General features: G+C 37.1%; 1 protein-coding gene across 2 annotated transcripts in view; it reads left to right on the forward strand.

Annotated features, from left to right (window-relative positions):
• Positions 1-23,961, forward strand: part of PTPRA (protein tyrosine phosphatase receptor type A) — a 138,842-nt gene that overhangs the window by 19,935 nt on the left and 94,946 nt on the right. For both annotated transcript variants that reach the window (XM_053926189.1, XM_053926191.1), the window contains exon 2: positions 22,661-22,742. In XM_053926189.1, the coding sequence (XP_053782164.1) occupies positions 22,716-22,742 (27 nt within the window). In that variant the 5' untranslated portion in view covers positions 22,661-22,715. The remainder of the gene's footprint in view (positions 1-22,660; positions 22,743-23,961) is intronic.

A 23,961-nucleotide genomic window follows, 5' to 3' on the forward strand; every position in this document is an offset into this window, starting at 1 on the left:
CTGTATGTTGAATTTTATCCCATGCTTTTTCTGCATCTATTGATATTCATATGATTTTTCTTTAAATTTTCAATATGAGTGTCATTAACCTCGTTAATGAGAAAAATGCTGTTTTATTTTTTCTTTTAAGTTAATTGTTTTATCTATTTTTTATTGTAAAATGTACATAACAGAATTCCACTTTAACTATTTTAAGTGGACAATTCAGAGTACATTCACATATTGATTGTTGTGCTACCATCACCACCATCCATCCTCAGAACTTTTTCATCATCCCTAATTTCTCTCTTCCTCTAGCTTCTGGCAACTACCTTTCATTAATTTGTTTTTTAACATTAAACACAATTTGATCATGATGCATACTGTATTATATTTTTTATCTGATATGTTAATGTCATCAGATTAATACTTTGTTTAGAATTTATTTTCAGTAACAGTTCAGACTATTTTCTAATTTCTACTGTGGCTTCTTTAGTCCATGGGTTTTTTGTAAGTGTCCTTTAATTTTCAAACATGAGGTTTCTGTAGTTATTTTTGTAGTGGGTTTATAGATTAATTGCATTGCAGTTAAAGAATATGTCTATATGATTTCAGTCTTTTGGAAATTGTTTATATTTATTTGCTGCTTGGCCTAGTATATCCTTCATCCACATTCCACGTTGTTAATGTTAAATTATTAACATTTTACCATAATTGCCTTATCTTTGTCACTTTATCCTTTTTATATATACAATTTTTCTGAATCATTTGAGAAATAAGTTGCAGGCATAATGCTTTATTACTTTTAAATTAAATTTTCACCTTCGTGTTTTAGCATGCATTGATGATTTGCGCCTGAATCAGTTATCACTGTAGTGGTTGCCAAATAGTGAATTTTTAAAATTTCATCATTCCTTCTACATTTATCATATAGCATTTTATTGTAAGGAAATGCTTTCTCTTCCTGGTTTTGTTTTTTAAATCAATTAAACACATCAGCATGGACTCCTGGGTTTCTGTTTTAATCACTTTTCTTTTATTTTGATCCTCAAATTGTCCCAGAACTCTCTTAAGCTCCTGTGCCCCTTTTTCATGTCCCCATCATTCTTTGATCACTTACTTTTCTTACTTTTTTGGCACAATGAGATTTGCCATGCTCACCTTGTACTTTCACTTCCTCAGTCTTGGAATCAATCATTTTAGCAGGAAACTCTGGTTCCTTCGCCGGGTATATTCCTTGCTCCTGGGGCATCATTGCTCTTAGGCTCTATTAGAGGTCAGAGATAGGATATTGTTTTAAAATGTACACTGGATTTAATTTATAAGTATGACTGAGTGATGACACGAAAAGGTCAGTATCATTGAAGAATGTTTATTATTCATAGTTTCCTAGAAGCAGGAGGGACACGGTGCTATGCTGGGCCTCAGGAGGGAAGCACCAGGGTCAGTCAGGAGGCAGAAGGAGGGAGTGGAAAACAGTGAGAGGCTTTGTTACTGTAGTGGTGGGAACATCCGCTGTTGGTTAGGAAGTGAAATACAGATGTTGGGGTTTGTGGTTGGAGGGTTTGTAATACTTTCATATATATATATATACATACATATGCATATAAACATGTAGACATCCATATCTGTGTATAAATATTGAAAGCCGTGAATTTCAGTCTTTCCTTTTTCTGAATTTGTACATCCTTTCACTGACATCGAGACTCCATCTCTGTATCCTTTTTTGCTCTACCCTCTGTGGGTCACAGCTCCTGACCATGAGGGCCATCTCATTGATTCCAGCCCCCTAAAGTGTTGGCTGAGCACCTCTATCTTGTTCCATGTGCCATTTTTGTATATACACAGTTTGGTTCTCACTTTGTTCAGTTCTAATATGCATGAATTTCTATTAACATGGTTTAATTAAATGACACAGGTTCCCAAATATCAATTAATGAAATGCAAACTATAACTTGTAACCAGGAATGGCTTTTCCAAAAAATTAAAAATTAATTCTGATCCTGTAATAGCTGACTAATTCCTCCCTGGAGATCATTAAATTGAAGGTAGCCTTTTAAATAAAAATTACAATCTCTGCACTCCTTTCAGCTGAACTTTACACAACTCTGCATTTCCCTCTGTCCGTTCCTTTTAGAATGGTGGGCAGGTAGCAGAAGAAAGGATATGTACAATAATGTATTTTTAGTTCTTTTGAACCTAGGGATTGCTCTAGCCATTGCTATTGATTACAGGAAGTATATTTATAGTTCCAGGGAAGGAGGGTCCTGGTTTAAGAAAACCTGGGAAGCCATATTTAATGTTTCATTAAAGTTCATTTGTACTTCATAGGAAGGTCTGAGCTTAGAAATGTAGTTGAGATGAATGAATCTGTAACTTACGAAGTATAAGTATTTTCATAAGTACATTCAATCTGCTCCCACATTTGAAAAAAAACCTTTCATTTTGAAATTTTACAGTTTGCAACACCTAAAACAAAGGACATTTCTAGATTGTACAGGATGTGTGTGAAAAATTTAGATGGTTGCATGCAGTTTACAGTAAGGATATTGAAGGCACACTAAATATTGTTACTAATTAGATATTATTATAAAGTTCTTACTGGTACAGTTTCTTTTGTTACTGTCTTTTAAAAATTGAAACCAAAATACAGGGTGGGGCAGAGTAGATTTACAGTTGTTTGTATGGAAAATAATACAATGATTAATAAGAATATAAGAATAAACTCTGTTGCAACCATAAATCTACTTTTGCCCCACCCCTCTACATACTGTATGTGGTTTACAGAGAACATAAGATATTCTCTGTAAAACCAGTGTGGGTTTTTCTACTAGGTGCCACCAACTTTCTCACAGTTCAGTCAGGACAGGGCTTTTGCCAGTGATTACCATGTGCCACGGGCACATTGAACACAAGTTAAATTATTCTGCAATCCTTTCTCTCTTTTTTTCCTACTTCCTTTCTTAATTGAAGGAAGCGAAGAGTTGGTTTCCAAGGATACGGTCTTCTCTCTTACGCTGGTCTCAGATTGATGCAGTCATGGAAACCAGGCAGTAAACTCAGTAGACTCAATCTTGGCAGCTGCCAGCACTGGTCTGATCCTTTCTTTTAAAAACAGGAGATTTTTTTAATATTACATTTTGGAAACATTGGTGCCAAATGATTCCAGGTCATCCCAGAGGGGGATCGGGAATGATGATGTTAAACAGATTTAAGTGATTCAGTTAAGTATTAACAGGTTGCTAAACAAAACTTCAGTGATTTAACTCAAGATTTTTGTGTCTAATTTAAATGTCAGGACTATAAAATACAGAATTATTAATATTTAATCATTTTTAAGAATATTTTAAAATATTGCTAATTATAATTTAAGGATTTTATTTTTTTTGTTTTTAATTTTATAATTCAGGTTGTTATTAAGAGTTGTAGATATGCTAAGCTTTATTTAGCACAATGAAGATTTTCAACTGACTCAATAAAGTCTACTCACTAATGAAATTGAAATATGAAATAATGTGCTCTTTAAAATATCTTGTGGCCCTGGCTGGTGTGGCTTAATTGGTTGGAGGGTCATCCTGTAACCAAAGAGTTGTGGATTCAATTCCTGGCCAGAGCACGTACCTAGGTTTTGGGTTTTATCACCAGTCCGGGTGTATACCCGGTCTGGGCATGTACGGGAGGCAGCCAATCGATGTTTCTCTCTCACATCAATTTTTCTCACTTTCCCTTCCTGTCTTTCTAAAAGTAATTAAAAAATATCCTTGGGTGAGGATAAAAAAATTTAAAAAATTAAATAAATAAAATAAAACATAAAAAATATTTTGTGGACCCTGAAGCTGCCTGCCTTTGTTCAAATCCCATCTCTGCTACTTATTAGAGATGTAACATTGGGCAAGTTATTTAAACCTTCCATGCCTCAGTTTCCTCATCTGCAAAATGGGGGATAATACTATCCACTTCATGGGGCTGTGGTGAGGAGTAAATGAGCTAAATTCTCTAACACACCCAACTTCTGGAGAGCACTCAGCAAATGTTGGCTATTTTATTTATACACAAAAAATAGAATTATTGATGAGGTTGTAAAGGCTGAAAAATAAATTTAGAGAAGGTTTGTACTGAACTCATAAAAGACCTTTTAAGGAAGGAAGGATTTACAATTTTTTTTTTAATCCTCACCCAAGGACATTTTTTCACTGCTTTTAGTGAAAGAGGAAGGGGGAGGAGAGCAAGAGAGAGAAACATCGATGAGACAAAGAAACATAGATTCATTGCCTCCCTTATATGCCTGACCTGGGACCAAACCCACAACCTATATATGTGCCCTGACTGGGAATCAAGCCAGCAACTCTCCAGTCCATGGGATGATGCTCCAACCAACCGACCCACACCAGCCAGGGCAAGAAAGAAAGGCGTTGTTGACATGTACTGTTTTTAAGGTTAACAGGAGTGGAAGATTTAGGAATCGCCTACCTGCCCCAAATGAATAAACCACCCATTTTCTTGTCCCTTATAAATATTTAGTATTTGGTTTACATAACTTAGCAAGATATTTGTCAGTTTGGGAAAGATTGATTGGTTGATTGATTGCTACATGCTAGGTAGATGACAGGATTTCAAAGGTGAATGAGACACATTATCTTCCCTTGACAGTTTCTTGTTTTGGAGGGGTGTGAGCAGAGAAAGATGAAGTGAGGGTGACCTCTTACAACACTTAATTCTTTATACACTGTTAAGTGCTACACCAGCAGAATTTTAAATTTTAAGAAATGTGGAGATAGGAGGGAGCACAAATTAACTTAAGAAATATGCAAGACTAATATGAAGAAAATGATTAGGCTTTACTGAAGGATTTTTAAAAAGATATAAATAAATTAGATATTTATACTCTGTACCTGAGTGCGAAAGACTTAGATATTACAAAGTGATTGTATAGATGTCAGTGTTCCCCAAATTATTCTGCAGACTTAATACAGATTGTTTTGTAAGCCCAGTGGGGTGCACCTTTTTGAGAGCTTGACAAGTTGCACATGCAGTTCATTTGGGTGAGTAAATTTGTAGTTGAGAAAATTTTGAAAAGGAGTAATAATTGGAGGGCAGTAGAAGTGAGGAAGGTATAGGATACTTGACTGTCCAGAGGAAAATATATCAGAAGGTTAAAGGTATGTAAGACAGCTTGGCATTCATGTTAGAATCGACAAGCAAGTATTTTGAGCAGAATAGTAAATTCCAAAACAGACCTGCACATGTGTGGGAGTTTAGATAATGTGATAAATATGATAAAAAATAACATTTAAAAATCAAGGAGTAAAGGGTGGAATATTCAATAAAATGGTCCTGCAACAGTGGTCTGTATGGTGAAAAAATATGTGAAGATTGCTCATGTAGTCTATGCTTAAATCATCACCAGATTATAGAGTACACTTAACCAAATTACTGAGGTTACCACATTCCTTACTGTTTCTCTGGAATGTACTGAGTGATTCTTAAAGTAAGAAGCAAGTCACGGCTGATAGACTGCTCTATATATACCTTGCCTTCTGCAGTCACTAGTTGAATTTTATACCTGAGGAGTCAGTATGCTTCAAACCTGCTTAAGCCAGTTACATTTACTATTGTGATTTTGTAACCTAATTACATATTATATAAACTAATGCAATATGAGTACAAAAATAGTTGTTTTTAAGAAAGTTAAGTTGAAGATCTTGAAAGAATTGGATAAACAGAACCCTCCTGCCCCCATTTACTGTCTTATTGGTTCTGAGCATGAATACTTGCAAAGATTAGGAGGGGAAACTATATTAATGGTTTGACATTCAATTGTCACACAGTTGTCTAAGTTCTTGCTCTGCTTTAAAGAAATTGAAGTTTGAAATCACAGTCATGTATTATGGATATGATATATGTAAGAATAAACATGTGAAACATTATTTAGCACATCTGTACTCAAAGACAAGGCCTTGGCTTTCTGTCAGAATATTGGCAAATGAATGAATGTAAATATATTTGCTCTAAGTAGAAGTCAAATATATGTTACAAGTATTTTTTTCATTACCTAACTTACTGTACCTTTTTTGTACTAACCAAGGCCATGTCCTGTGTGTTGCATAAAAGATTTTTTACCAGTCTCTGGAGGAAATAAAAGAGGTACTTTTATGTACTTGTGTTAAGGAAAAACTTTCTCCTAAGGAGGTCATCAGACATTTTCTGTAAAGGGCCAGAGAATAAATAATTTAGGCTTTGCAGGCCAGAAAGCAAAATTGAGGCTATTATGTAGGTACTTTATAATGAGAGAGAACACAAGTCTCACAAATTTCTTATTGATGAAATTCAAATATAATAATATTTTGTTAATACTAAATTAATAATGAATTGCTATTAAGTACAGTTTTTTTGTAATATAAATATACTAATGAGAATAATGGAATTCTTTTCTAGGGTGATACATTTTGCTTAGTAGGGGTTCAGAGTCAGTGTTTCCCATTATCAGAATTGATTTAAAATGTTTGTTAATGCAATCTGTAATTAGATTTTACATATTTCATCTTTGAAAATGTCTTTACACAGATAGATGTAGAACCAAGTATTAATATCAGCCCACAAGCATATCATTTTAATTGAGCATATTAATAACTTGAAAAAACATTTATACAATTATGTTAGATTTTTCTTTTAATATTTGTCATTTAGCATATCATTACATTGCAGATTAAGTACTTTGAATTGAAGGTTAGGCAGAAGCTCCATATTTGCACTATTAAATTGATTTTGAAATACAGAAGTTTTCTTTGCATTTGCATTTGAAAGTCCTAAAAATGCTTCCAGACTATAGTTTGAGCCCTGGCTGGTGTGACTCAGTGTATTGAGTGCCAGCCTGAGAACCAAAGAGTCGCTGGTTCAATTCCCAGTCAGTGCACATGTCTGGGTTGTGGGCCAGGTCCCCGGTAGGGGACACATGGGAGGCACCCACACATTGAAGTTTCTCTCCCTCTCTTTATTCCTCCCTTCCCCTTTCTCTAAAAATAAATAAATAAAATCTTAAAAAAAAAAAAAAGAACTGAAGTTTGAGCTAAAAAAATAAGAGTGTGGGGCAAAAGTAGATTTATAATTGTTCATATGGAAAATAATACAATAATTAATAAATAAGAATAAACCCCGTGTTTCGTGTACTCACAACTGTAAACTTTTGCCCCACCCTGTATATTCGCTGAAAATTTGTTTGGGAATTGAGATCTCACTTCTTGTTTGAACTTTTGACAGCACGGGAAGTGTATAAATCACCTTGACATTGCTCATGATTCAAATATTAGTTTTTATCTAAATGATGTAACTGCAGTTTCTGATTCGCATGTAAGTACTGTTTGGCCCTTTAATTTTTGGTTGAATTTTTTAAATATTATAAAATCAACAGTAAAGCTAAGTTTCAGAACTATTCATTGTTTGATAATAGTGGCCAAAAGAGGTCTTATTCTTTTGAAAAATTTCAGTTTCAACCCTGGGCTTTAAAAAAATAAATCATGTAGTCTGATTTCTCTTCAGATCATATAAGTCTTTCACCTTTTACTAAAAAATTTTTTAAAAATCACAATTAAACTTTTTACTACTGTTAAGCTGTCAAGCTGTTGTGTGGTCAGGCAAGTCAGGTTATTCAGCTTTTATTTATAATGATGGTTAAGTCCATGACAGCCAATGGAGTTCACCATCAACATTGTTGGTTCAAAAGCACATGATAAATTCAAGTATTTTCCAGAGTACTTGCTGATGGAAAATATCATAAGCCCTTTTCTGCTTCACACATATTCTTATCATCAATTATATTAACACATCTTAGCAGTTTCCACTTCCAGTTGTACTGAGTTAGTTTATCTTTTCAACTTCTGGTTTTTAGTTGTTCACTTTAAACTTGGCATTGATTTCCTGAATAAACAACAACCAAGCAGTGTTGGTAACATCTGTCAGCTCATCAAGAGACAGGGAAATCTAGTTGAAACCATTTGTCTTGTGTTTTGTATCCCTGAATGGAGTAGAGAAGAGGGTTAGTCCTTTTCCTTTCCTGCCTTAGCTATCTATACATGTTCTGTTCAGAAGACAGAACATGGGAGGTACAGGCTCCATCAGACTCTCCCACCCCGGTCTTGGCTTTTGTATCTTCTTGGGTTGTTTTATGTGGGCACTACTTGCATTGATGCCATGTTAACATCGAAGTTGAGCGTTTGATTTTCAAATGAGATAGAACTTTGTTGGTTTCATTAAGCACCTTATAAATGATAATTGAATTTAAGAATTTGGAATTGCTTTTTTATTTTTGTTTTAAATAGCTATTAATAGAAGCAAGGGGGTGGAGAGGGATTTTTCTTTCTAAAGACTTTTTAAAATTTACTTTTAGAGGGGAAAGGAGGGAGAGAAACTTCAATATGTGAGAAAAACTTTGGTAAGTTACCTCTCTCATGCCCCCAGCTGGGGACCTGGCCCACAACCCACACATGTACCCTGAGTGGGACTCGAACTGGTGACCTTTGAGTCTGCAGGCCAGCACTCAATTCACTGAGCTACAACAACCAGGCTGAAGGGATTTTTCTAAATCAACTCTTTTTAAAAATAGTTCTACCTTTGGTGGGATTCTAGACTTTTTTAGATTTGTTCAATGTTTCTGAAGATGGTTGGCATAAGTGTTAACTTTATAGGTGCATTTTTTTCTAGTTCTGAATTCAGTCAGTCATGAATAAAAACAACCTGGTAGGTGAGTGAATGGTATTGTTGCATTTGCTCAAGGCATTAGGTTATCAAGGTGTATCACCAGGTGTATCACCAGGGATGAGAATTATACTTTGCACTTCTTTTCAAATCAGGAGTTGTAGAATTTGATGTACTAGAAACATGGTATTTTTCTTTTCCTATAGTCTATGTAGATGATATCGTTAAACTAAACTTTGGCTTTTAGAGCTTGGTTTAAAATACTGGAATGATGGCGTAAGTGATAATTAGTGTATTTCATGTAGACAAGGACTAATATACTTTTCCTGAAATAAACTGATCTGAATGAGCGTGGCAGGAAATAAACTTGTAACACCAATTATATATAGTTTAGTAGCTATGACTGGGGGAAGATGAGTAAAAATGAAGTGTAAATTATAAGAAGTTTAGGAGAAGGTGATTTTGTGATCTAACTTTGTGAGACCCAGAGGTGGGGATATTGGGTAGCCATGTACACATCCCTAGATTTTAGAAAAGCATACGTCAGAAAGTGGAGAAGACATGGGTGTGACTCAGTAGGAGTGGTATACCAAAGGGGAAGTCAGTTTAAAGAAAAACAAAAACTGCTCTCAACCAAAGATAGGTGGTTGCTTCTAATAGATACTCAGACTTAATTAGAAGATAAGAGTTTTGAAAAATATACAGGGCCATTAGCCTATCAGCAAGTATAGAAAAAATAAAGTAACATAACTTGTTTCATAATCTAATTAGTATTAAAACATTTTTATGAAAAAGTTTTTAATCTTTTATAGCTTTTACTTCTGTTTTCTAGAACCACACTGTCCAATATGATAGTTAGTCATCAGCCTCATGTGCTGTTATATTGGACAGCATGTATGTAGAACATTTTCAACATTACAGAAATTTCTGTTGGACAGTGTGAAAATTTGATACAATATTATAAAACTTAGTAAAAGTAAGTAGGGGTAATGGAGTACTTTTTATCTGGAAATTTTACTAAGGAAGAATTAGGTATTTATAATACTGAGACATTGATGTGTGCTTTTTTTGTTGTATTTGCATTTGTGCTTTATTTTGAAATAATTTAAAATTTATAGATAAGTTGCAATAATAGCACAAAGAGCTTTTCCCCTCCCTGAACCATTTGAAAGTAAATTGCTTACGTGATGGCCATCAGCCCTAAAAACTTTGGTGTGTATTTCCTACAAACAGGGTTATTCTCCTATGTAACCACAACACACCCATTCAAATGAGGAACTTACAGTGATACAGTAGTACCAGCTAATCCTCAGATCCCATTCAAGTGTTACCCGTTGTCCCATCTATATCTTCTGTAACAGAAGGATCCAGTTCAGAATCACACATTGCATTTAGTTGTCATGTCTGTCTTTGACTTGATCGTCTTGATACTTTTGAAGAATATAGACTAATTATTTTGAGAACTGTTCTTCCATTTGGGTCTGATGTTTCTTCATAGTTAGATTCAGAATATGCATTTTGTCAGGAATACCACATAAATTGTACCCTATTCTTATTCTAGCCTGTCAGGTACACAATTTCTGTGTCCCATTTATGTTTAATTGACCTTGATCACTTGATTAAGATGGTGTCTGCCAGTTTTCTCTACTGTAAATTTATCTATTTTTTCCATTTGTAGTCAGAAAGCATTTTGTAAGAAAGAGGCACTTTGTGACCATGTAAATATCATTTCTTGTCAAACTTTGACTGAGTAGTTTAAGCATCATTGATACTTCTTGGCTGTATTACTACTACAGTGGTTGCCAAATGATGATTTTTCTAGTTTCATCATCTCTTCCACATTCATCAATTGACATACCATTGTAAGGAAAAGCTTTCTTTTCTCCTCATTTATTTTATTATATTTATTAAAGGACATATGGATTCCTACTTTATACAATGAGATAGTTATTATCTATGAATATAATTTGTTACTTGATGTTGAATTTGTCCCAGATTTGCCCAGTGGAAGCCGCTGGCTTTAGGCTGGCTCCTGTATCCTTTCAGCATGTCCTATATTCTTTGATCACATCCCTTCCTTACTTTCTGATAGAACAAGATATTTCAGTCCCTTCCTGTTTTTTTGCCCCAGCCCTGAAAACAGACATTTCAAGGCGCCCTGGTTCCTTTTATTGAAGAATGTATTTGGAAACCAAGTCTGGATGCTAAGTATGATTGTTCTACTGGGGCCTCACTGCTCCTAGGCACTCTCGGTGAGTGTGTACATACACAAACATATATCCTTACAAATGCACCCATGTCTATATTTCTCTCTCTTTAAAATGCTGTGAGTTCACACTGATACCTCTGATTCCAGCCCAATACCTCATAATTCATTTTATTTTTCTTCCTTTCATATTTGTAACGCCTGTCTCTCTGATGGAGAAACTCGGCTCTTATTTGTGAGATGATGAACAGAAAAAAAGCATAGTGGGACAGCATTGTTGGCCACTAGAAGCATTGCCGAGTATTTCTGTCACAAAGGGTGTTGTATTTTGTTAAATGCTTTTTCTGCATTGAGATGATCGTGTGCTTTTCCCTCTTTATTAATATGGCATATAACACCAATACATAGACCTTTAAATAGCAACTAATTAGCTGTTAGCTTCTCTTTTATCCCATCTTTTGCATTGTATGTATGTTTATTATGAATGACTGTTCAGCAAGATTGTATTGCAGCCATGTCTTCAGGATATGATATGAGATTATCTTTTTAAAAATCAATTTTATTGAGGTGGAATCAATCTTCTTACAATAAAATGTACCCATTTTCCATATAGTTGGGTAAGGTCTGCCAAATTTATATACTTGAGCAACCATCACCACAGTCAAGGTATATAACATTCCCTTAACTCCAAAATGTTCCCATTGCCCTTCCCAGTCACACTCCACCCCCTTCTTGGGCCCAAGGCAACTATAGATCTGCTTTCTGTCGCTGTAAATTAAATTAGTCTCTTTTGAGGTGTTTACTAGTTAGAGTACAATTGACCCTTGAGCAACATGGGTTTGAACTTCACAGGTCTACTTATATAGGGATTTTTCAATTGACTGTGCAGTTCAAAACCACACTGTTCAAAGGTCAGCTGTAGTAGGTGCTCTTTTGTCTGGATTCTTTCACCCAGCGTGTTTTGACATTCACCCATGCTGTTAGGTATATTAGTAATTCCGTTTTTCTTTTTTCTGAGTAGTATTCCATTGTATGCATGTGCTGTACAGCCATCCCTCAGTATTCTTGGGGGATTGGTTTCTGGACTGCCCCATCCCATACCAAAGTCCTTGGGTGCTCAAGTCCCTTATAAAAAATGGCGTAGTATTTGCCTATAACCTGCAAACATCCTGCCTTTAAATCATCTCTGGATTACTTATAATACCTGATATAATGTAAATGCTATGTAAACGGCATTTATTATTTAGGAAATAGCACTGTGCTGTTTACAGAATAATGATAAAAAAAAGTCTGTACATGTATGGTACAGACACAACTATTGTAGGTCTAACTACAATATATAGTGCATGTCAGCAACGACTTAACATTTTTCCTCTGAATATTTTTGATCTGGGGTTGAAGTCTAAGTAGTTTGTCTTGCATATGTTAATAAGCATTTGGGTTGTTTCTGGTTTAATTCCCTCATGTATAAAGCTTCTAGGAACACATGTACTAATCTTTGTGTGGATATATGTTTTATTTCTTTTGGGTACATCTTAGGACTGGTATTACTGGATTTTAACTTTGTAAGAACCTGCCAAACTGTTTCCCATAATTTTACACTTTCCATTCTCATCAGCAATGTGCAAGAGTTTCAGTTTCCTCCAAATACCAAATACTAATACCAAATACCAATATTTGGTATTGTCAGCGTTTTACTTTTTAGTCATTATGTAATGGGTCTATGGTAGTGTCTCATTGTGGTTTTTACTTATATTTTCCTAGTTACTAGTAATTTTGAGCATCTGTTTATATGCTCATTTGCTTTTCTGAAGTGTCATCTTAAATCTTTTGCCCATTGTTTTGGATTATTATTTGTTAACATTAATGCTTGAGTTGTAATACTTCTTTATATATTTTGGTTACAATTCATCAATCATGTATATGTATTACAGATCGTTTCCTCCCAGCCTGTGGCTTGGTTTTTTGGTTTTAGTTTTTGTTTTAATTTATATTTATTGATTATGCTATTACTGTTGTCCCAAGTTTTCCCCCTTTGCTCCCCCTCCACCCAGCACTGCCCACTCTCTCAGGCAATCCCCCCACCATTGTTCATGTCCATGGGTCATGCATAGGTTCTTTGATTACTCCATTTCCTATACTGTACTTTACATCCCCCTGGCTATTCTGTAACTACCTATTTGTACTTCTTAATCCCCTCTCCTCTTCACCCATTCCCCCCCACCCCTTTCTAGTCCGGCAACCATCAAAACGTTCTTCTTATCCACAATTCTATCTCCATTCTTGTTTGCTTAGTTTGTTTTTTAGATTCAATTGTTGATAGATACGTATTTATTGCCATTTTATTATTCATAGTTTTGATCTTCTTTTTCTTAAATAAGTTCCTTTAACATTTCTTTTAACAATGGTTTGGTGATGATGAACTCCTTTCGTTTTTTCTTGTCTGGGAAACTCTTTGTCTGCCCTTCCATTCTAAATGATAGTTTTGCTGGATAGAGTATTCTCGGTTGTAGGCCCTTGCTTTTCATCACTTTGAATACTTCTTGCGAGTCCCTTCTAGCCTGCAAAGTTTCTTTTGAGAAACCAGCTGACAGCCTTATGAGAACTCCCCTATAGTAACTAACTGCTTTTCTCTTGCTGCTTTTAAGATTCTCTCTTTATCTTTAACCTTTGGCATTTAAATTATGATGTGTCTTGCAATAGGCCTCTTTGCATCCATCTTGCTTGGGACTCTCTGTGCTTCCTGGACTTGCATGTCTACTTCCTTCATCAAATTAGGGACTTTTTTTTCATTATTTTTTCAAATAGATTTCCAATTTCTTGCTCCTTCTCTTCTCCTTCTGGCACCCCCGTTCATGCAAATGTTGGAATGCATGAAGTTGTCCCAGAGGCTGCTTATACTATTCTTGTTTTTTGGATTCTCTTTTTCTTCTTATTGTCTGATTGGTTGTTTTTTGCTTCCTTGTGTTCCAAATCATTGATTTGATTCTTGGCTTCCTCCACTTTACTATTGTTTCCCTGTAAATTGTCCTTTATTTCAATTAGTGTATTCTTCGTTTCCTACTTGATCTTTTTTTATGCTGTTGAGGTCTTTACTGTAAAGTTCCTTGAGCATCCTTATAACCAGTGTTTTAAACTCTACATCTGATAAATTGCTTATCTCCATTTTGTTTAGTTCTTTTTCTGGAGATTTGATCTGTTCTTTCATTTGGGCCATGTTTCTTTGTCTCTCCATTTTGGCAGCTTCCTTGTATTTGTTTCTATGTATTAGGTAGAGCTGCTATGATTCCCTGTCTTGGTAGCATGACCTAATGTAATAGGTGTCCTGTAGGGTCCAGTGGCACAGCCTCCCCTATCACCCAAACTGGGTACTTGAGGTGCACCCTTCGTGTGGGCTGAGTATACCCTTCTCTTGTAGTTGAGCCTACAAGGTTGCTGTTGGCAGGTCAATTGGAGGGATTTACCCATGCCATTCAGCTGCAAGGACTGGCTGTGGAGGCACAGCTGTGCAGAGGCAGGGTGGTGGTACTCTGACGTGTTCTGTAGCTATCAACTGGGTATGTAGGCTCTGGGGTTTCCTGGGTGGTGTAGACCAAGGTCAGTTCCACCTTTGTTCTGCCCAGGGCCACCCTGCCTGAGCTATAAAGCAATCTGAGATGGCTGCTACTTGTGTTAGGGTTTCAAATTCCCAGGTGAAGCCAAGCTGTGAATCTAGGCTGGTTGCTGATAGTGCCGTGCCTGGGGCCACTTTGCAGGAGGTACAGGAGTTGGGGGCTTGCTCACTAAGGCTGGTTGTTGCTTGTTTGATAGGATTTAGGAAGGTGTGAAGCATGAGCCCTGACCAACCATTCATATGGAAAAGCAGCTTCTGTGGGCCCATAAGTTGGGTGGGATGGAGTCGTACGGAATCTCAAGGGCTGGGCAAATGGTGTTAGCTAGGTTGACGGAGTCTCAGGTTTGGCACCAGCCTGCTGGCTCTATGGCTCTGTGGAGGGAGGTTTATGAAAAGGACAGTGGCTTCTGCCAGACAATTCAGTTTCTCCCTGTTTGCCACTGGTACTTTTTCAAGCTGCTGCCCCAGTGCTGGAGCTCAGAGGGAGTGAGTTTCTGTATTCCATGTGTGGGTTCTTTTAGAGGAACTGCTTGGGACTCCAGAAGTTTATTCCACCAATTCAATTCCCATTGGTTTTGCAGCCAGAAATTATGGGGACTTATCCTCCTGGCACTGGAGCCCTGGGCAGGGAGGCCTGGTGTTGGGCTGGGACTCCTCGCTCCTGAGATACCCCTCTTGAATTATTATCCACCAGATGTGGATGTGGGACCAGCCTGTTGCACGACTCTGCCCTTCTTACCACTCTGGATGGATGTGGTTTCTTTAATTCTGTAGTTATCAGACTTCCATTCAACTCAATTTCTGAAGGTTCCGAGTGATGGTTCTATATTTTAGTTGTAATTTTAATGTGGTTTCATGAGGAGGTGGGCCATGTTTACTTATGCTGCCATCTTGATTGGAAGTCTGGAGGTCATTTTTTGTTTTTTAATGCTCTCTCAAAGAGCAGAAAGTTATAATTTTGATGGAGTCTAAATTATCACTTTTTAAAATTAGCTCATGCTTTTGGTGTTCAACCTAAGAAGTCTGTGTACCTGTAGGTAGACAGAATCCTAAGGTGACTCTTGATGACCTAACCCACACTCCTATATAATTTTTTTCTGGGAGTGTGGGTATTCTGTTCATATGATGAAGATTGTTACTCTAGTGATTGCCTAGTATGTTACACGGCAAAAGGGAGATTTTGCAGATAGACCTGACCTGATCACATGAACACTTAAAATCTTGGTCCAAAAGAAGTGAAAGGATTTGAAACATGAAGATTCAATAAGAGGGAGGGTTTTTTTTTTTATTGTTCACTTTGAAGATGATGAAGCCCATATGGCAAGTATTGTAGATGGCCTTCAGCAACTGAGCAGGGCTGGTGGGTGGGAAGTAGCAAAGAAAACAGGGACCTTTAAGTCCTACAACTGCAAGGAAGTGAATTCTGCCACAACCATGTGAATTTAGAAGAGGATCCTGAGTGCTAGATAGATAAGAACATAGCTCTAGGGGCCAGATACCTTGAGTTTATCCTCTTGAGACCCTGAACAGAAGATTTAACCACCTTGTGCCTGGACTATGACCTCTAACTCTGATAATTTGTTATGGACCAATATAAAATTAATACAATATATCAGGATTGTAAAGTTTTCTCTTTTATGTGTTCTTATGCTTTTATCTTTTACATTTGATCTAAAATCTTTTCAAGTTAATATTTGTATATGCATTAGGCTAAAGGTCAAAGTTCATATTTTCCATATAGGTATCCAGTTGTTTTAACACTATTCAATTGCCTATTATGTTCCCATTAAATTTCCTTGGTATTTCTGTAGAAAATCAGTTGAGTATGTATGTGTGGTTTTATTTCTGTACTCTCTGGTTTATTCTCTTGGCTTATATATCCATTCTTATACCCATAGCATACTGTCTTGTTCACTGTCAGGTAGTTTTCCAACTTTCTTTTTCGTTTTCTTTTTTTTTAAATATATTTATTGATTATGCTATTATAGTTGTCCCATTTCTCCCACTTCACTCCACTCCATCCTGCCCATCCCCTCCCTTCCCATTCCCCCTCTTTAGTTTATGTCCATGGCTCATACATATAAGTTCTTTGGCTTCTACATTTCCTATACTATTCTTACCCTCCCCCTGTCTATTTTCTACCTACCATTTATGCTACTTATTCTCTGTACCTTTCCCCCCTCTCTCCCCCTCCCACTCCCCTGTTGATAACCCTCCATGTGATCTCCATTTCTGTGGTTCTGTTCCTGTTTTAGTTGTTGGCTTAGTTTGCTTTTGTTTTTGTTTTAGGTGTGGTTGTTAATAACTGTGAGTTTGCTGTCATTTTTTCTGTTCATATTTTTGATCTTTTTTTTCTTAGATAAATCCCTTTAACATTTCATATAATAAGGGCTTGGTGATGATGAACTCCTTTAACTTGACTTTATCTGAGAAGCACTTTCTTTATCTGCCCTTCCATTCTAAATGAAAGCTTTGCTGGATAGAGTAATCTTGGATGTAGGTCCTTGCCTTTCATGACTTGGAATACTTCTTGCCAGCTCCTTCTTGCCTGTAAGGTCTCTTTGGAGAAATCAGCTGACAGTCTTATGGGAACTCCTTTGTAAGTAACTGTGTCCGTTTGTCTTGCTGCTTCTAAGATTCTCTCCTTCTGTTTCATCTTGGGTAATGTAATTATGATGTGCCTTGGTGTGTTCCTCCTTGGATCCAGCTTCTTTGGGACTCTCTGAGCTTCCTGGACTTCCTGGAAGTCTATTTCCTTTGCCAGATTGGGGAAGTTCTCTTTCATTATTTGTTCAAATAAGTTTTCAATTTTTTGTTCTTCCTCTTCTCCTTCTGGCACCCCTATAATTCGGATGTTGGAACGTTTTTCAAGATGTCCTGGAGGTTCCTAAGCCTCTCCTCATTTTTCCGAATTCTTGTTTCTTCATTCTTTTCTGGCTGTTTGTTTCTTCTTTCTGGTCCACACCGTTGATCTGGGTCCCAGTTTCCTTCCCATCACTATTGGTTCCCTGTACACTTTCCTTTGTTTCTCTTAGCACAGCCTTGATTTTTTCATCTAATTTGCGACCAAATTCAACCAATTCTGTGAGCATCCTGATTACCAGTGTTTTGAACCGTGCATCTGATAGGTTGGCTATCTGTTCATTGCTTAGTTGTATTATTTCTGGAGCTTTGATCTGTTCTTTCATTTGGGCCATTTTTTTGTCTTGGTGCACCTGTTACCTAAAGGGGCAGAGCCTTAGGTGTTCACTGGTGCGGGGTAACACTGGTGTCTGTGCTGTGATGCTGTATGTGGGGGAGGCGCCAAGAGGGAGCAATGGCACCTGCTCCACTCTCCGCTGGGTTTCAGTCACTCCCTCCCCTGCCCACAATCCAACTGGGCCCCTCCTGTGCTGATTCCGGAGTGGGTGGATGGGCTTGTGCACGCTCTAGGTCCCTGTGGGTCTCTCTAAGGAACTGTCCTGTGAGGCTGGGAGTTTCTCCCACTGCCGCCTCAACCCCCACGGGTGTTTTCAATCAGAGGTTTGAGGCTTTATTTCCCCAGGCTGGAGCTCTAGGTTGCTTGGTATGTTTTGCTCCCCCACTGTTCCTCCCGGTTTGTCTATGTTGGAATATGGGGCGGTGGGGTCTGCTAGCAGTTGCACTGCCTACCCCGTTCATTCCACAATCCACCACCTCGCCAGAGTTGCCTGGAGTCCTCTCTGTCCTGGCTGCAGTCTCCGCCCCTCTTACCGGTCTGGATGGATGTTTCTTCTTTATGTCCTTGGTTGTTGGACTTCCATGCAGTTCGATTTTATGTCAGTTCTGGTGGGTTTTTGTTTTTAAATTGTTGTTGTCCTTCTTTTGGTTGTGCAAGGAGGCACAGTGTGTCTACCTACACCTCCATCTTGGCCGGAAGCCCCAACTTTCTTTATCAAAATTGTTTTGGATATTCTAAGTCCTTTGTATTTCTATGTAAATTTTACAGTCAGCTTTATATCTTTTAGTTCAGTTATTTTTCTGGGTCAGGGAATGTTTATTTCTTTGTGCAGCATTTTGAATAAATTTTTCTGATACATTTTCCATTTTACTAATTACTAAGTATTTTATGCCTGCCTTATGGTTTTGATTTTATAGTTTTTGTGAGACTGTTCTGTTTTCTGTATCCTGTGCATTTTATGTTGATGCTTTGCCTTTCCCCAGTGGTTTCATTTTTTATCTACTGGAGATGTCTAGGGGTATCACTGGCATAGGCCAGTTTTGTTAATTTCTCATGTTGTAGAGGCTCCTAAATCATGAGATAGAGTAAGTAAATTTAGACCTCAAATCCATATGAAGCATATGTTTGTTTTCAAATTCTCAAGGGGACCCCTTTTCTCCCCTTACCGTAGATTAAAAAGTCAGACAAGCTTTCTGGTCTTCTTGTTCATGCAGGTAGATTTTTTCTTGTTTATTTTCATTGAGAGCATAGGCCTCTGAGGGCTACAACTTTGCAAGAGATCTTAAATTCAACTCTCCACCTTACTCTGGAGCCTTTTGTACTTTTCTCCTGCATTCTGTCTCCTTTCCTCCACTCCCATCGGTTACTGAAATGTCTTATTACAAAAGCTTCTGGGGATAATACAAAGGTCAGTACCTACTTCTAGCTCTGGCCTTTGGTTCACTTTTTATTTCCAGCTCTGACAGCTTTCTCTACTTTCTTAAGAACTTAGCTACGCTTTTTAAAGGGTGTTACCACTTATCCATCATTCCTAGACTTCAGTAGCTGGAGAGTTTTAGTAAATTCTGTAGAATGCTGTATTGCAAGATAAAAAAAGTAATAAGACTGGGTGATTTAAAGATTGAGTTTAATTTACAGAAATCTTGGGTGTCAAAGCGTAACATTTTTAATATATGCATTTATTAATTTCTATTTTTAAATGGCAGCTCCTTTTAAAAAAAGGGATCAGGAGCCTGATTTTCCAGTCTGCTTCCTGAGGAAGCAAAAAGGCAGAAACTGGGTGAGTAGTAGCAAGTCCAGTTGTTGCTATAGTAAACATGGGACTTCCTGGCAATGACTGTACAGTAGGAAATGGAACCACGCAGTGTCTCTCTAATTTGCCTCAAGGTTTTGTTTCCGATCTTTGGCATAGGAGTTTCTGCTATATCAAGGAATTGGCCTTTCTAGTTTATTTTACTCTTTCAGTCAGACAGTGATTAGAAGGTCTCACTGGCTGTGTACATTGCACCATACTTATGAGTTTTGTAATTGCGTGACAATTACGATAAATTTAAATCAGGTCTTTGAAACTTTCCATGCATTTCCTTCTTGAGGGAAGCCCTTTTTCTCATGTGGCTATTGATGTACATTGTTTATAGGCCCTATTCAACCAAGGGGTGAGAGCATAGATTTCAGAATAAGATATACCTGGGTTTGTGTCTTGCCACCAGCCTCTGCCTTTCTGTAATTGTGTGTTTAATGTGCTATCTACATGTAGATTCATTGCTAGTACAGATGGAAAGAGAAATGGACCCAAGTATTGAGAAATAAGGCCAATGATTGCTCTTTGCTTGCCCAGTTACTGTCATCCTTTGTGGGGCATTGGTCTCGTGTGAGAACAGGAGGATTAACTGAACTACCTCCATAGTCTCCTTTAAAAGTCTTGAGTTTAAATTAGTGCAACTTTTGATCAAACAGATGAGGAAGCTGAGCTTATGAAATGTCTGTAAAGTCCACTGCCTGGTCTTTTAGTCCTTAGTACATGGGCGTGTGCCTTTTTTTTTTTTTTTTAAGAACTCCAGCAGTTTGTATATGAGTTACCCCTTGGTGAATTTAGTCACATTGTATAAAAATATAACAATTTTTCCTGCCATAAGAGTATTTCTTCAGGAGCAAAATTGAGCACAAAGTCTTCCTTGAATATTTTTTATTATGTATACGTAATAGACAATAGTTCAGGAATACTTGGATAGTACAGAGGCCCCAACATTGTTAACATTTTGGTTTATTTACTGGAAGTCTTTTTCTCCCCCTGGTGTTTTTTTTTTTTCCTCCATCAGTGTAAATACCTTTAATATATGTGCCAGTTGGGTTCTCTGAAAGCAGACAGAGATGCAGTGGGAGAGCAAGGGGCTTATTGGTGTGAGTGTAAAGGAACTACAGACCTGGCAAGCTCAGTGGGGGCCATGTGGCAGGCCTTACAAGCTCAGTGAATGCAAGTAACCACACAGGATGGTCTAATCATAGATTCCTAACTAGGAGGGTCATAGTGCATAGTCATGTCCCTGGCCTGTAGCTTCCTTAACAAAGGTCAGTCTTTTACCTTAAGTGAGTCCTGTTCATTTTTCTTATGCATCCAGTATAACTTACCTTTGAAATATCAGAGTACTTTTCCAGACTCCTCAGAGGCACCACCTGGCACAAGACCATGAAACTCTTCATTGTCTTGTCTACATACGATCTCTTATTTACCATGGTAAATGGTAAATGTTAACTATCCTGTACCCACCAATGTGAAGGAAGTATGTATCTCTCCATTTTACTTTTTATCCAGTCCTAGAGATTTTCCTGCTTTGTTTTCTCCCAACTTCTTTTGTTGACACTGGGGAGTAATGACTGTGAGAAAAAAGGGAAAGGGTAGGATTGGGGATGGGAAGCCACCAGACAGCAGTGCACACCTGGCCGTCTCTGGCAGCCCAGATTGCCCAATGGTGGAGTACCTCACCGGACGGAAGTGCTAGGGCCTTGGACCACTACATGACCCAGTCATTGGGCAGTCAATAAATGTCTTTGTATGAAGTTTTTTAATTGTATTTAGGATTATTTTTCTTGACTAGATTCCCAGAAGTAAAATAAATTCAAGTGTGTGAACGTTCAGAAGACCCTTTCTGTTGAAAGGGATCGTCTTCTACAGTGTCAGTGCAGAATATGAGCGACCTGTGGCATTAGATCCTTAACAGCATTGGATCTGGTTTTCCTAATCTTGGCTAATTTGTACTTCAAAAATGTGTCTTGTCTCCCTTTTCTGACCCAAAGTCTCTTATGGTGTTTAGTGGGCTGTGAATTTAGGGATGTGGTTCTTAATCCTCTGTCCACAGGTCCAGAAAGAGGGGGAGGTAATGATAAGAATGAGGGCTCTAGAATCAGATTGGCCGGGTTCAGGTCCTGGCTCTACTGTTGACCACTTTGTGACCCTAAACAAGCCTTCTTGTATCAGGTTATTCATTCGAATAATGAAGAGAATGACAACATCTGCCTTACAGGGCTATTTTCAGGGTTAAATGAGGTAGAACACATAAAACAGTATGTCTGGTCCATTGTGTATACTTAAAGGTTAGGTATTATTTCAGTATAATTTTATTATTTTGGTACCGTAAGAATTAGAATGGAAGAGAACTTTTAATTCAGGCTCTATTCTTTTTCCAAGAGAAAGAACTGAGGCTTCAGGAGGCTAATACATTTGGCCTAGGTCACTTAACTTATGATTTACAGAGCTTGGACCTGAAGGTGGGTCTTTGATTAGTACGGGTTTTCAACCTTGGCATTTGAGGATAATTCTTTGTTATGTAAGGGCTGTCCTGTGATTTGTAAGACAATTAAAACTAGCTTCAGGGACCTAATGGTCCAAAAAAACCTTGCAGTGGAATACCTTATTTTGCCGGGTATAATGCACACCCATGTTTTTGGCCCAAACTTTTAGGAAAAACTATGTCGTTTTAATTTTTTAATTCAATTATTTATTTATTTATATTTAGATACTTGTCTTTTGTTTTATAAAGGAATTTTAGCATTAGTTTTTGAACATATTATGGTACGAGAAATGTTATGTAACAAATAATTACAAAACACAAGAACAGGAAGAAGGTATTTTAGTTACTACACACATGTAATGCACATCCTTATTGTTCCTTCAAAAATTTGGTCAAAATGCACATTATACACAGCAAAATATGGTAGTCCAAGTTTTGGAAGAAGGGAGGAGTGCTCCGTCTTGCCGCACTGGCAAGACCTAATTTCTCACCACACCCAGCTCTCATGAGCTCTTTGGTGATCTAAAAACTATTTAATTTAAGATGGAGATTTGTTCCGTGGCTCCTGGATGTTAAACACAGCTGTAGGAAACATCTCCTTAGAGTGTATTCCTCTCCCTGGAAACAAATCCACAGGTTTAAATAGGGTTGTTTCACCTTTCTAAATGTTTTTTTTCCTTTAGTTGCAGGTGGCAAAACTAAAAAAAAGAAGTATTTATGGAATTCCAGTGAGTGGGGATGGATGATGCAGTTCAAATAACTAAGGTAAGAGAAATAAAACCAGAGCTGTGAGGAGGCTTTGTCCCCCAAGTAAGTGTTCTCACAAAATAAAGCTAAAGTCAGGTTCTCTCCCATTCCACTTTATTTCCAAAGTGTAAGAGCAGCCTATTTTTTGTGATTAAAAACATTATAGCTATTATCCTTTAAGATGGTGGCTCTCATCCTGGTAGTGAACCCAAAACATGAACACTATATGTCTTTTCATTTATTTAGGTCTAACTTGATTACTGTTTCATCAGTGTTTTGTAGTTTTTAGCATTAGATCCTAACATGTTTTGTTAGATTTATAACTATGTATTTTCTCTTTTGGGGGGTGATTGTAAATGTTACTATGTTTTTAAATTTGTTTTTTCAGTTAGTCTTTACTAGTACATAGAAACATTAATGATTTTTTTCTGTGTTGTCCTTATGTCCTGTGACATTGCTAAATGTACTAGTTCCAGGAGGTTTTTTTTTCTTTTCTGTTTTTTGTAGATTACTTGGGATTTTCTACGTAGATTATCGTGTCCTCTATAAATATGGACAGTTTTAGTTCTTTCTGATCTATGGATATTTTAATTTTCTTTTCTTTCCTTATTGCACTGGGTAAGACTTACAGTACTATGTTGAATAAGAGTGGTGAGAGTGGAAGTCCTGGCCTTGTTTATTATTTTAGGGGGAAAGTAATTCGACTTTGGGGTTTTTGTGTGTTTTATTTTTAAGATGCCTTTATTAGTTAGAGGAAGATTCCTTTTATTCCAACTTTGCTGAGAGTTTTTCTCACGAATGGGTGTTGGGTTGTGTCAGTGTACATCAATTGATAGGCTTATGTGGGTTTTTTCAATCTGTAATTCACATTGATTAAAAAAATTGAACCAGCCTTGCATTCCTAAAATAAATCCTACTTCATCATTGTATATTATTCTTTTTATACGTTGCTGCACTTGATTTGGTAATATCCTATTGAGGATTTTTATTTCTATGTTTATGAGGGAAATTAGTCTGTAATTTTATTTTGGTTCATTGTCTGGTTTTGTTTTTAGGATAATGTTGGTGTAAAAATGAGAGTTGGGAAGTAGTCCCTCCTCTTTATTTTTGGAAGAGATTGTGTAGAATTGGTGTTATATCCTTTTTAAATGTTTCATGGGATTTACCAGTGAAGGCATCTGGGCCTGAAGACTTATTTTTCCAAAGTTATTTTATTTGTTTGAGAGAGAAATATTGA

Source organism: Desmodus rotundus, chromosome 6 (genome assembly GCF_022682495.2).
Source record: "Desmodus rotundus isolate HL8 chromosome 6, HLdesRot8A.1, whole genome shotgun sequence".
Taxonomy (NCBI): Eukaryota; Metazoa; Chordata; class Mammalia; order Chiroptera; family Phyllostomidae; genus Desmodus; species Desmodus rotundus.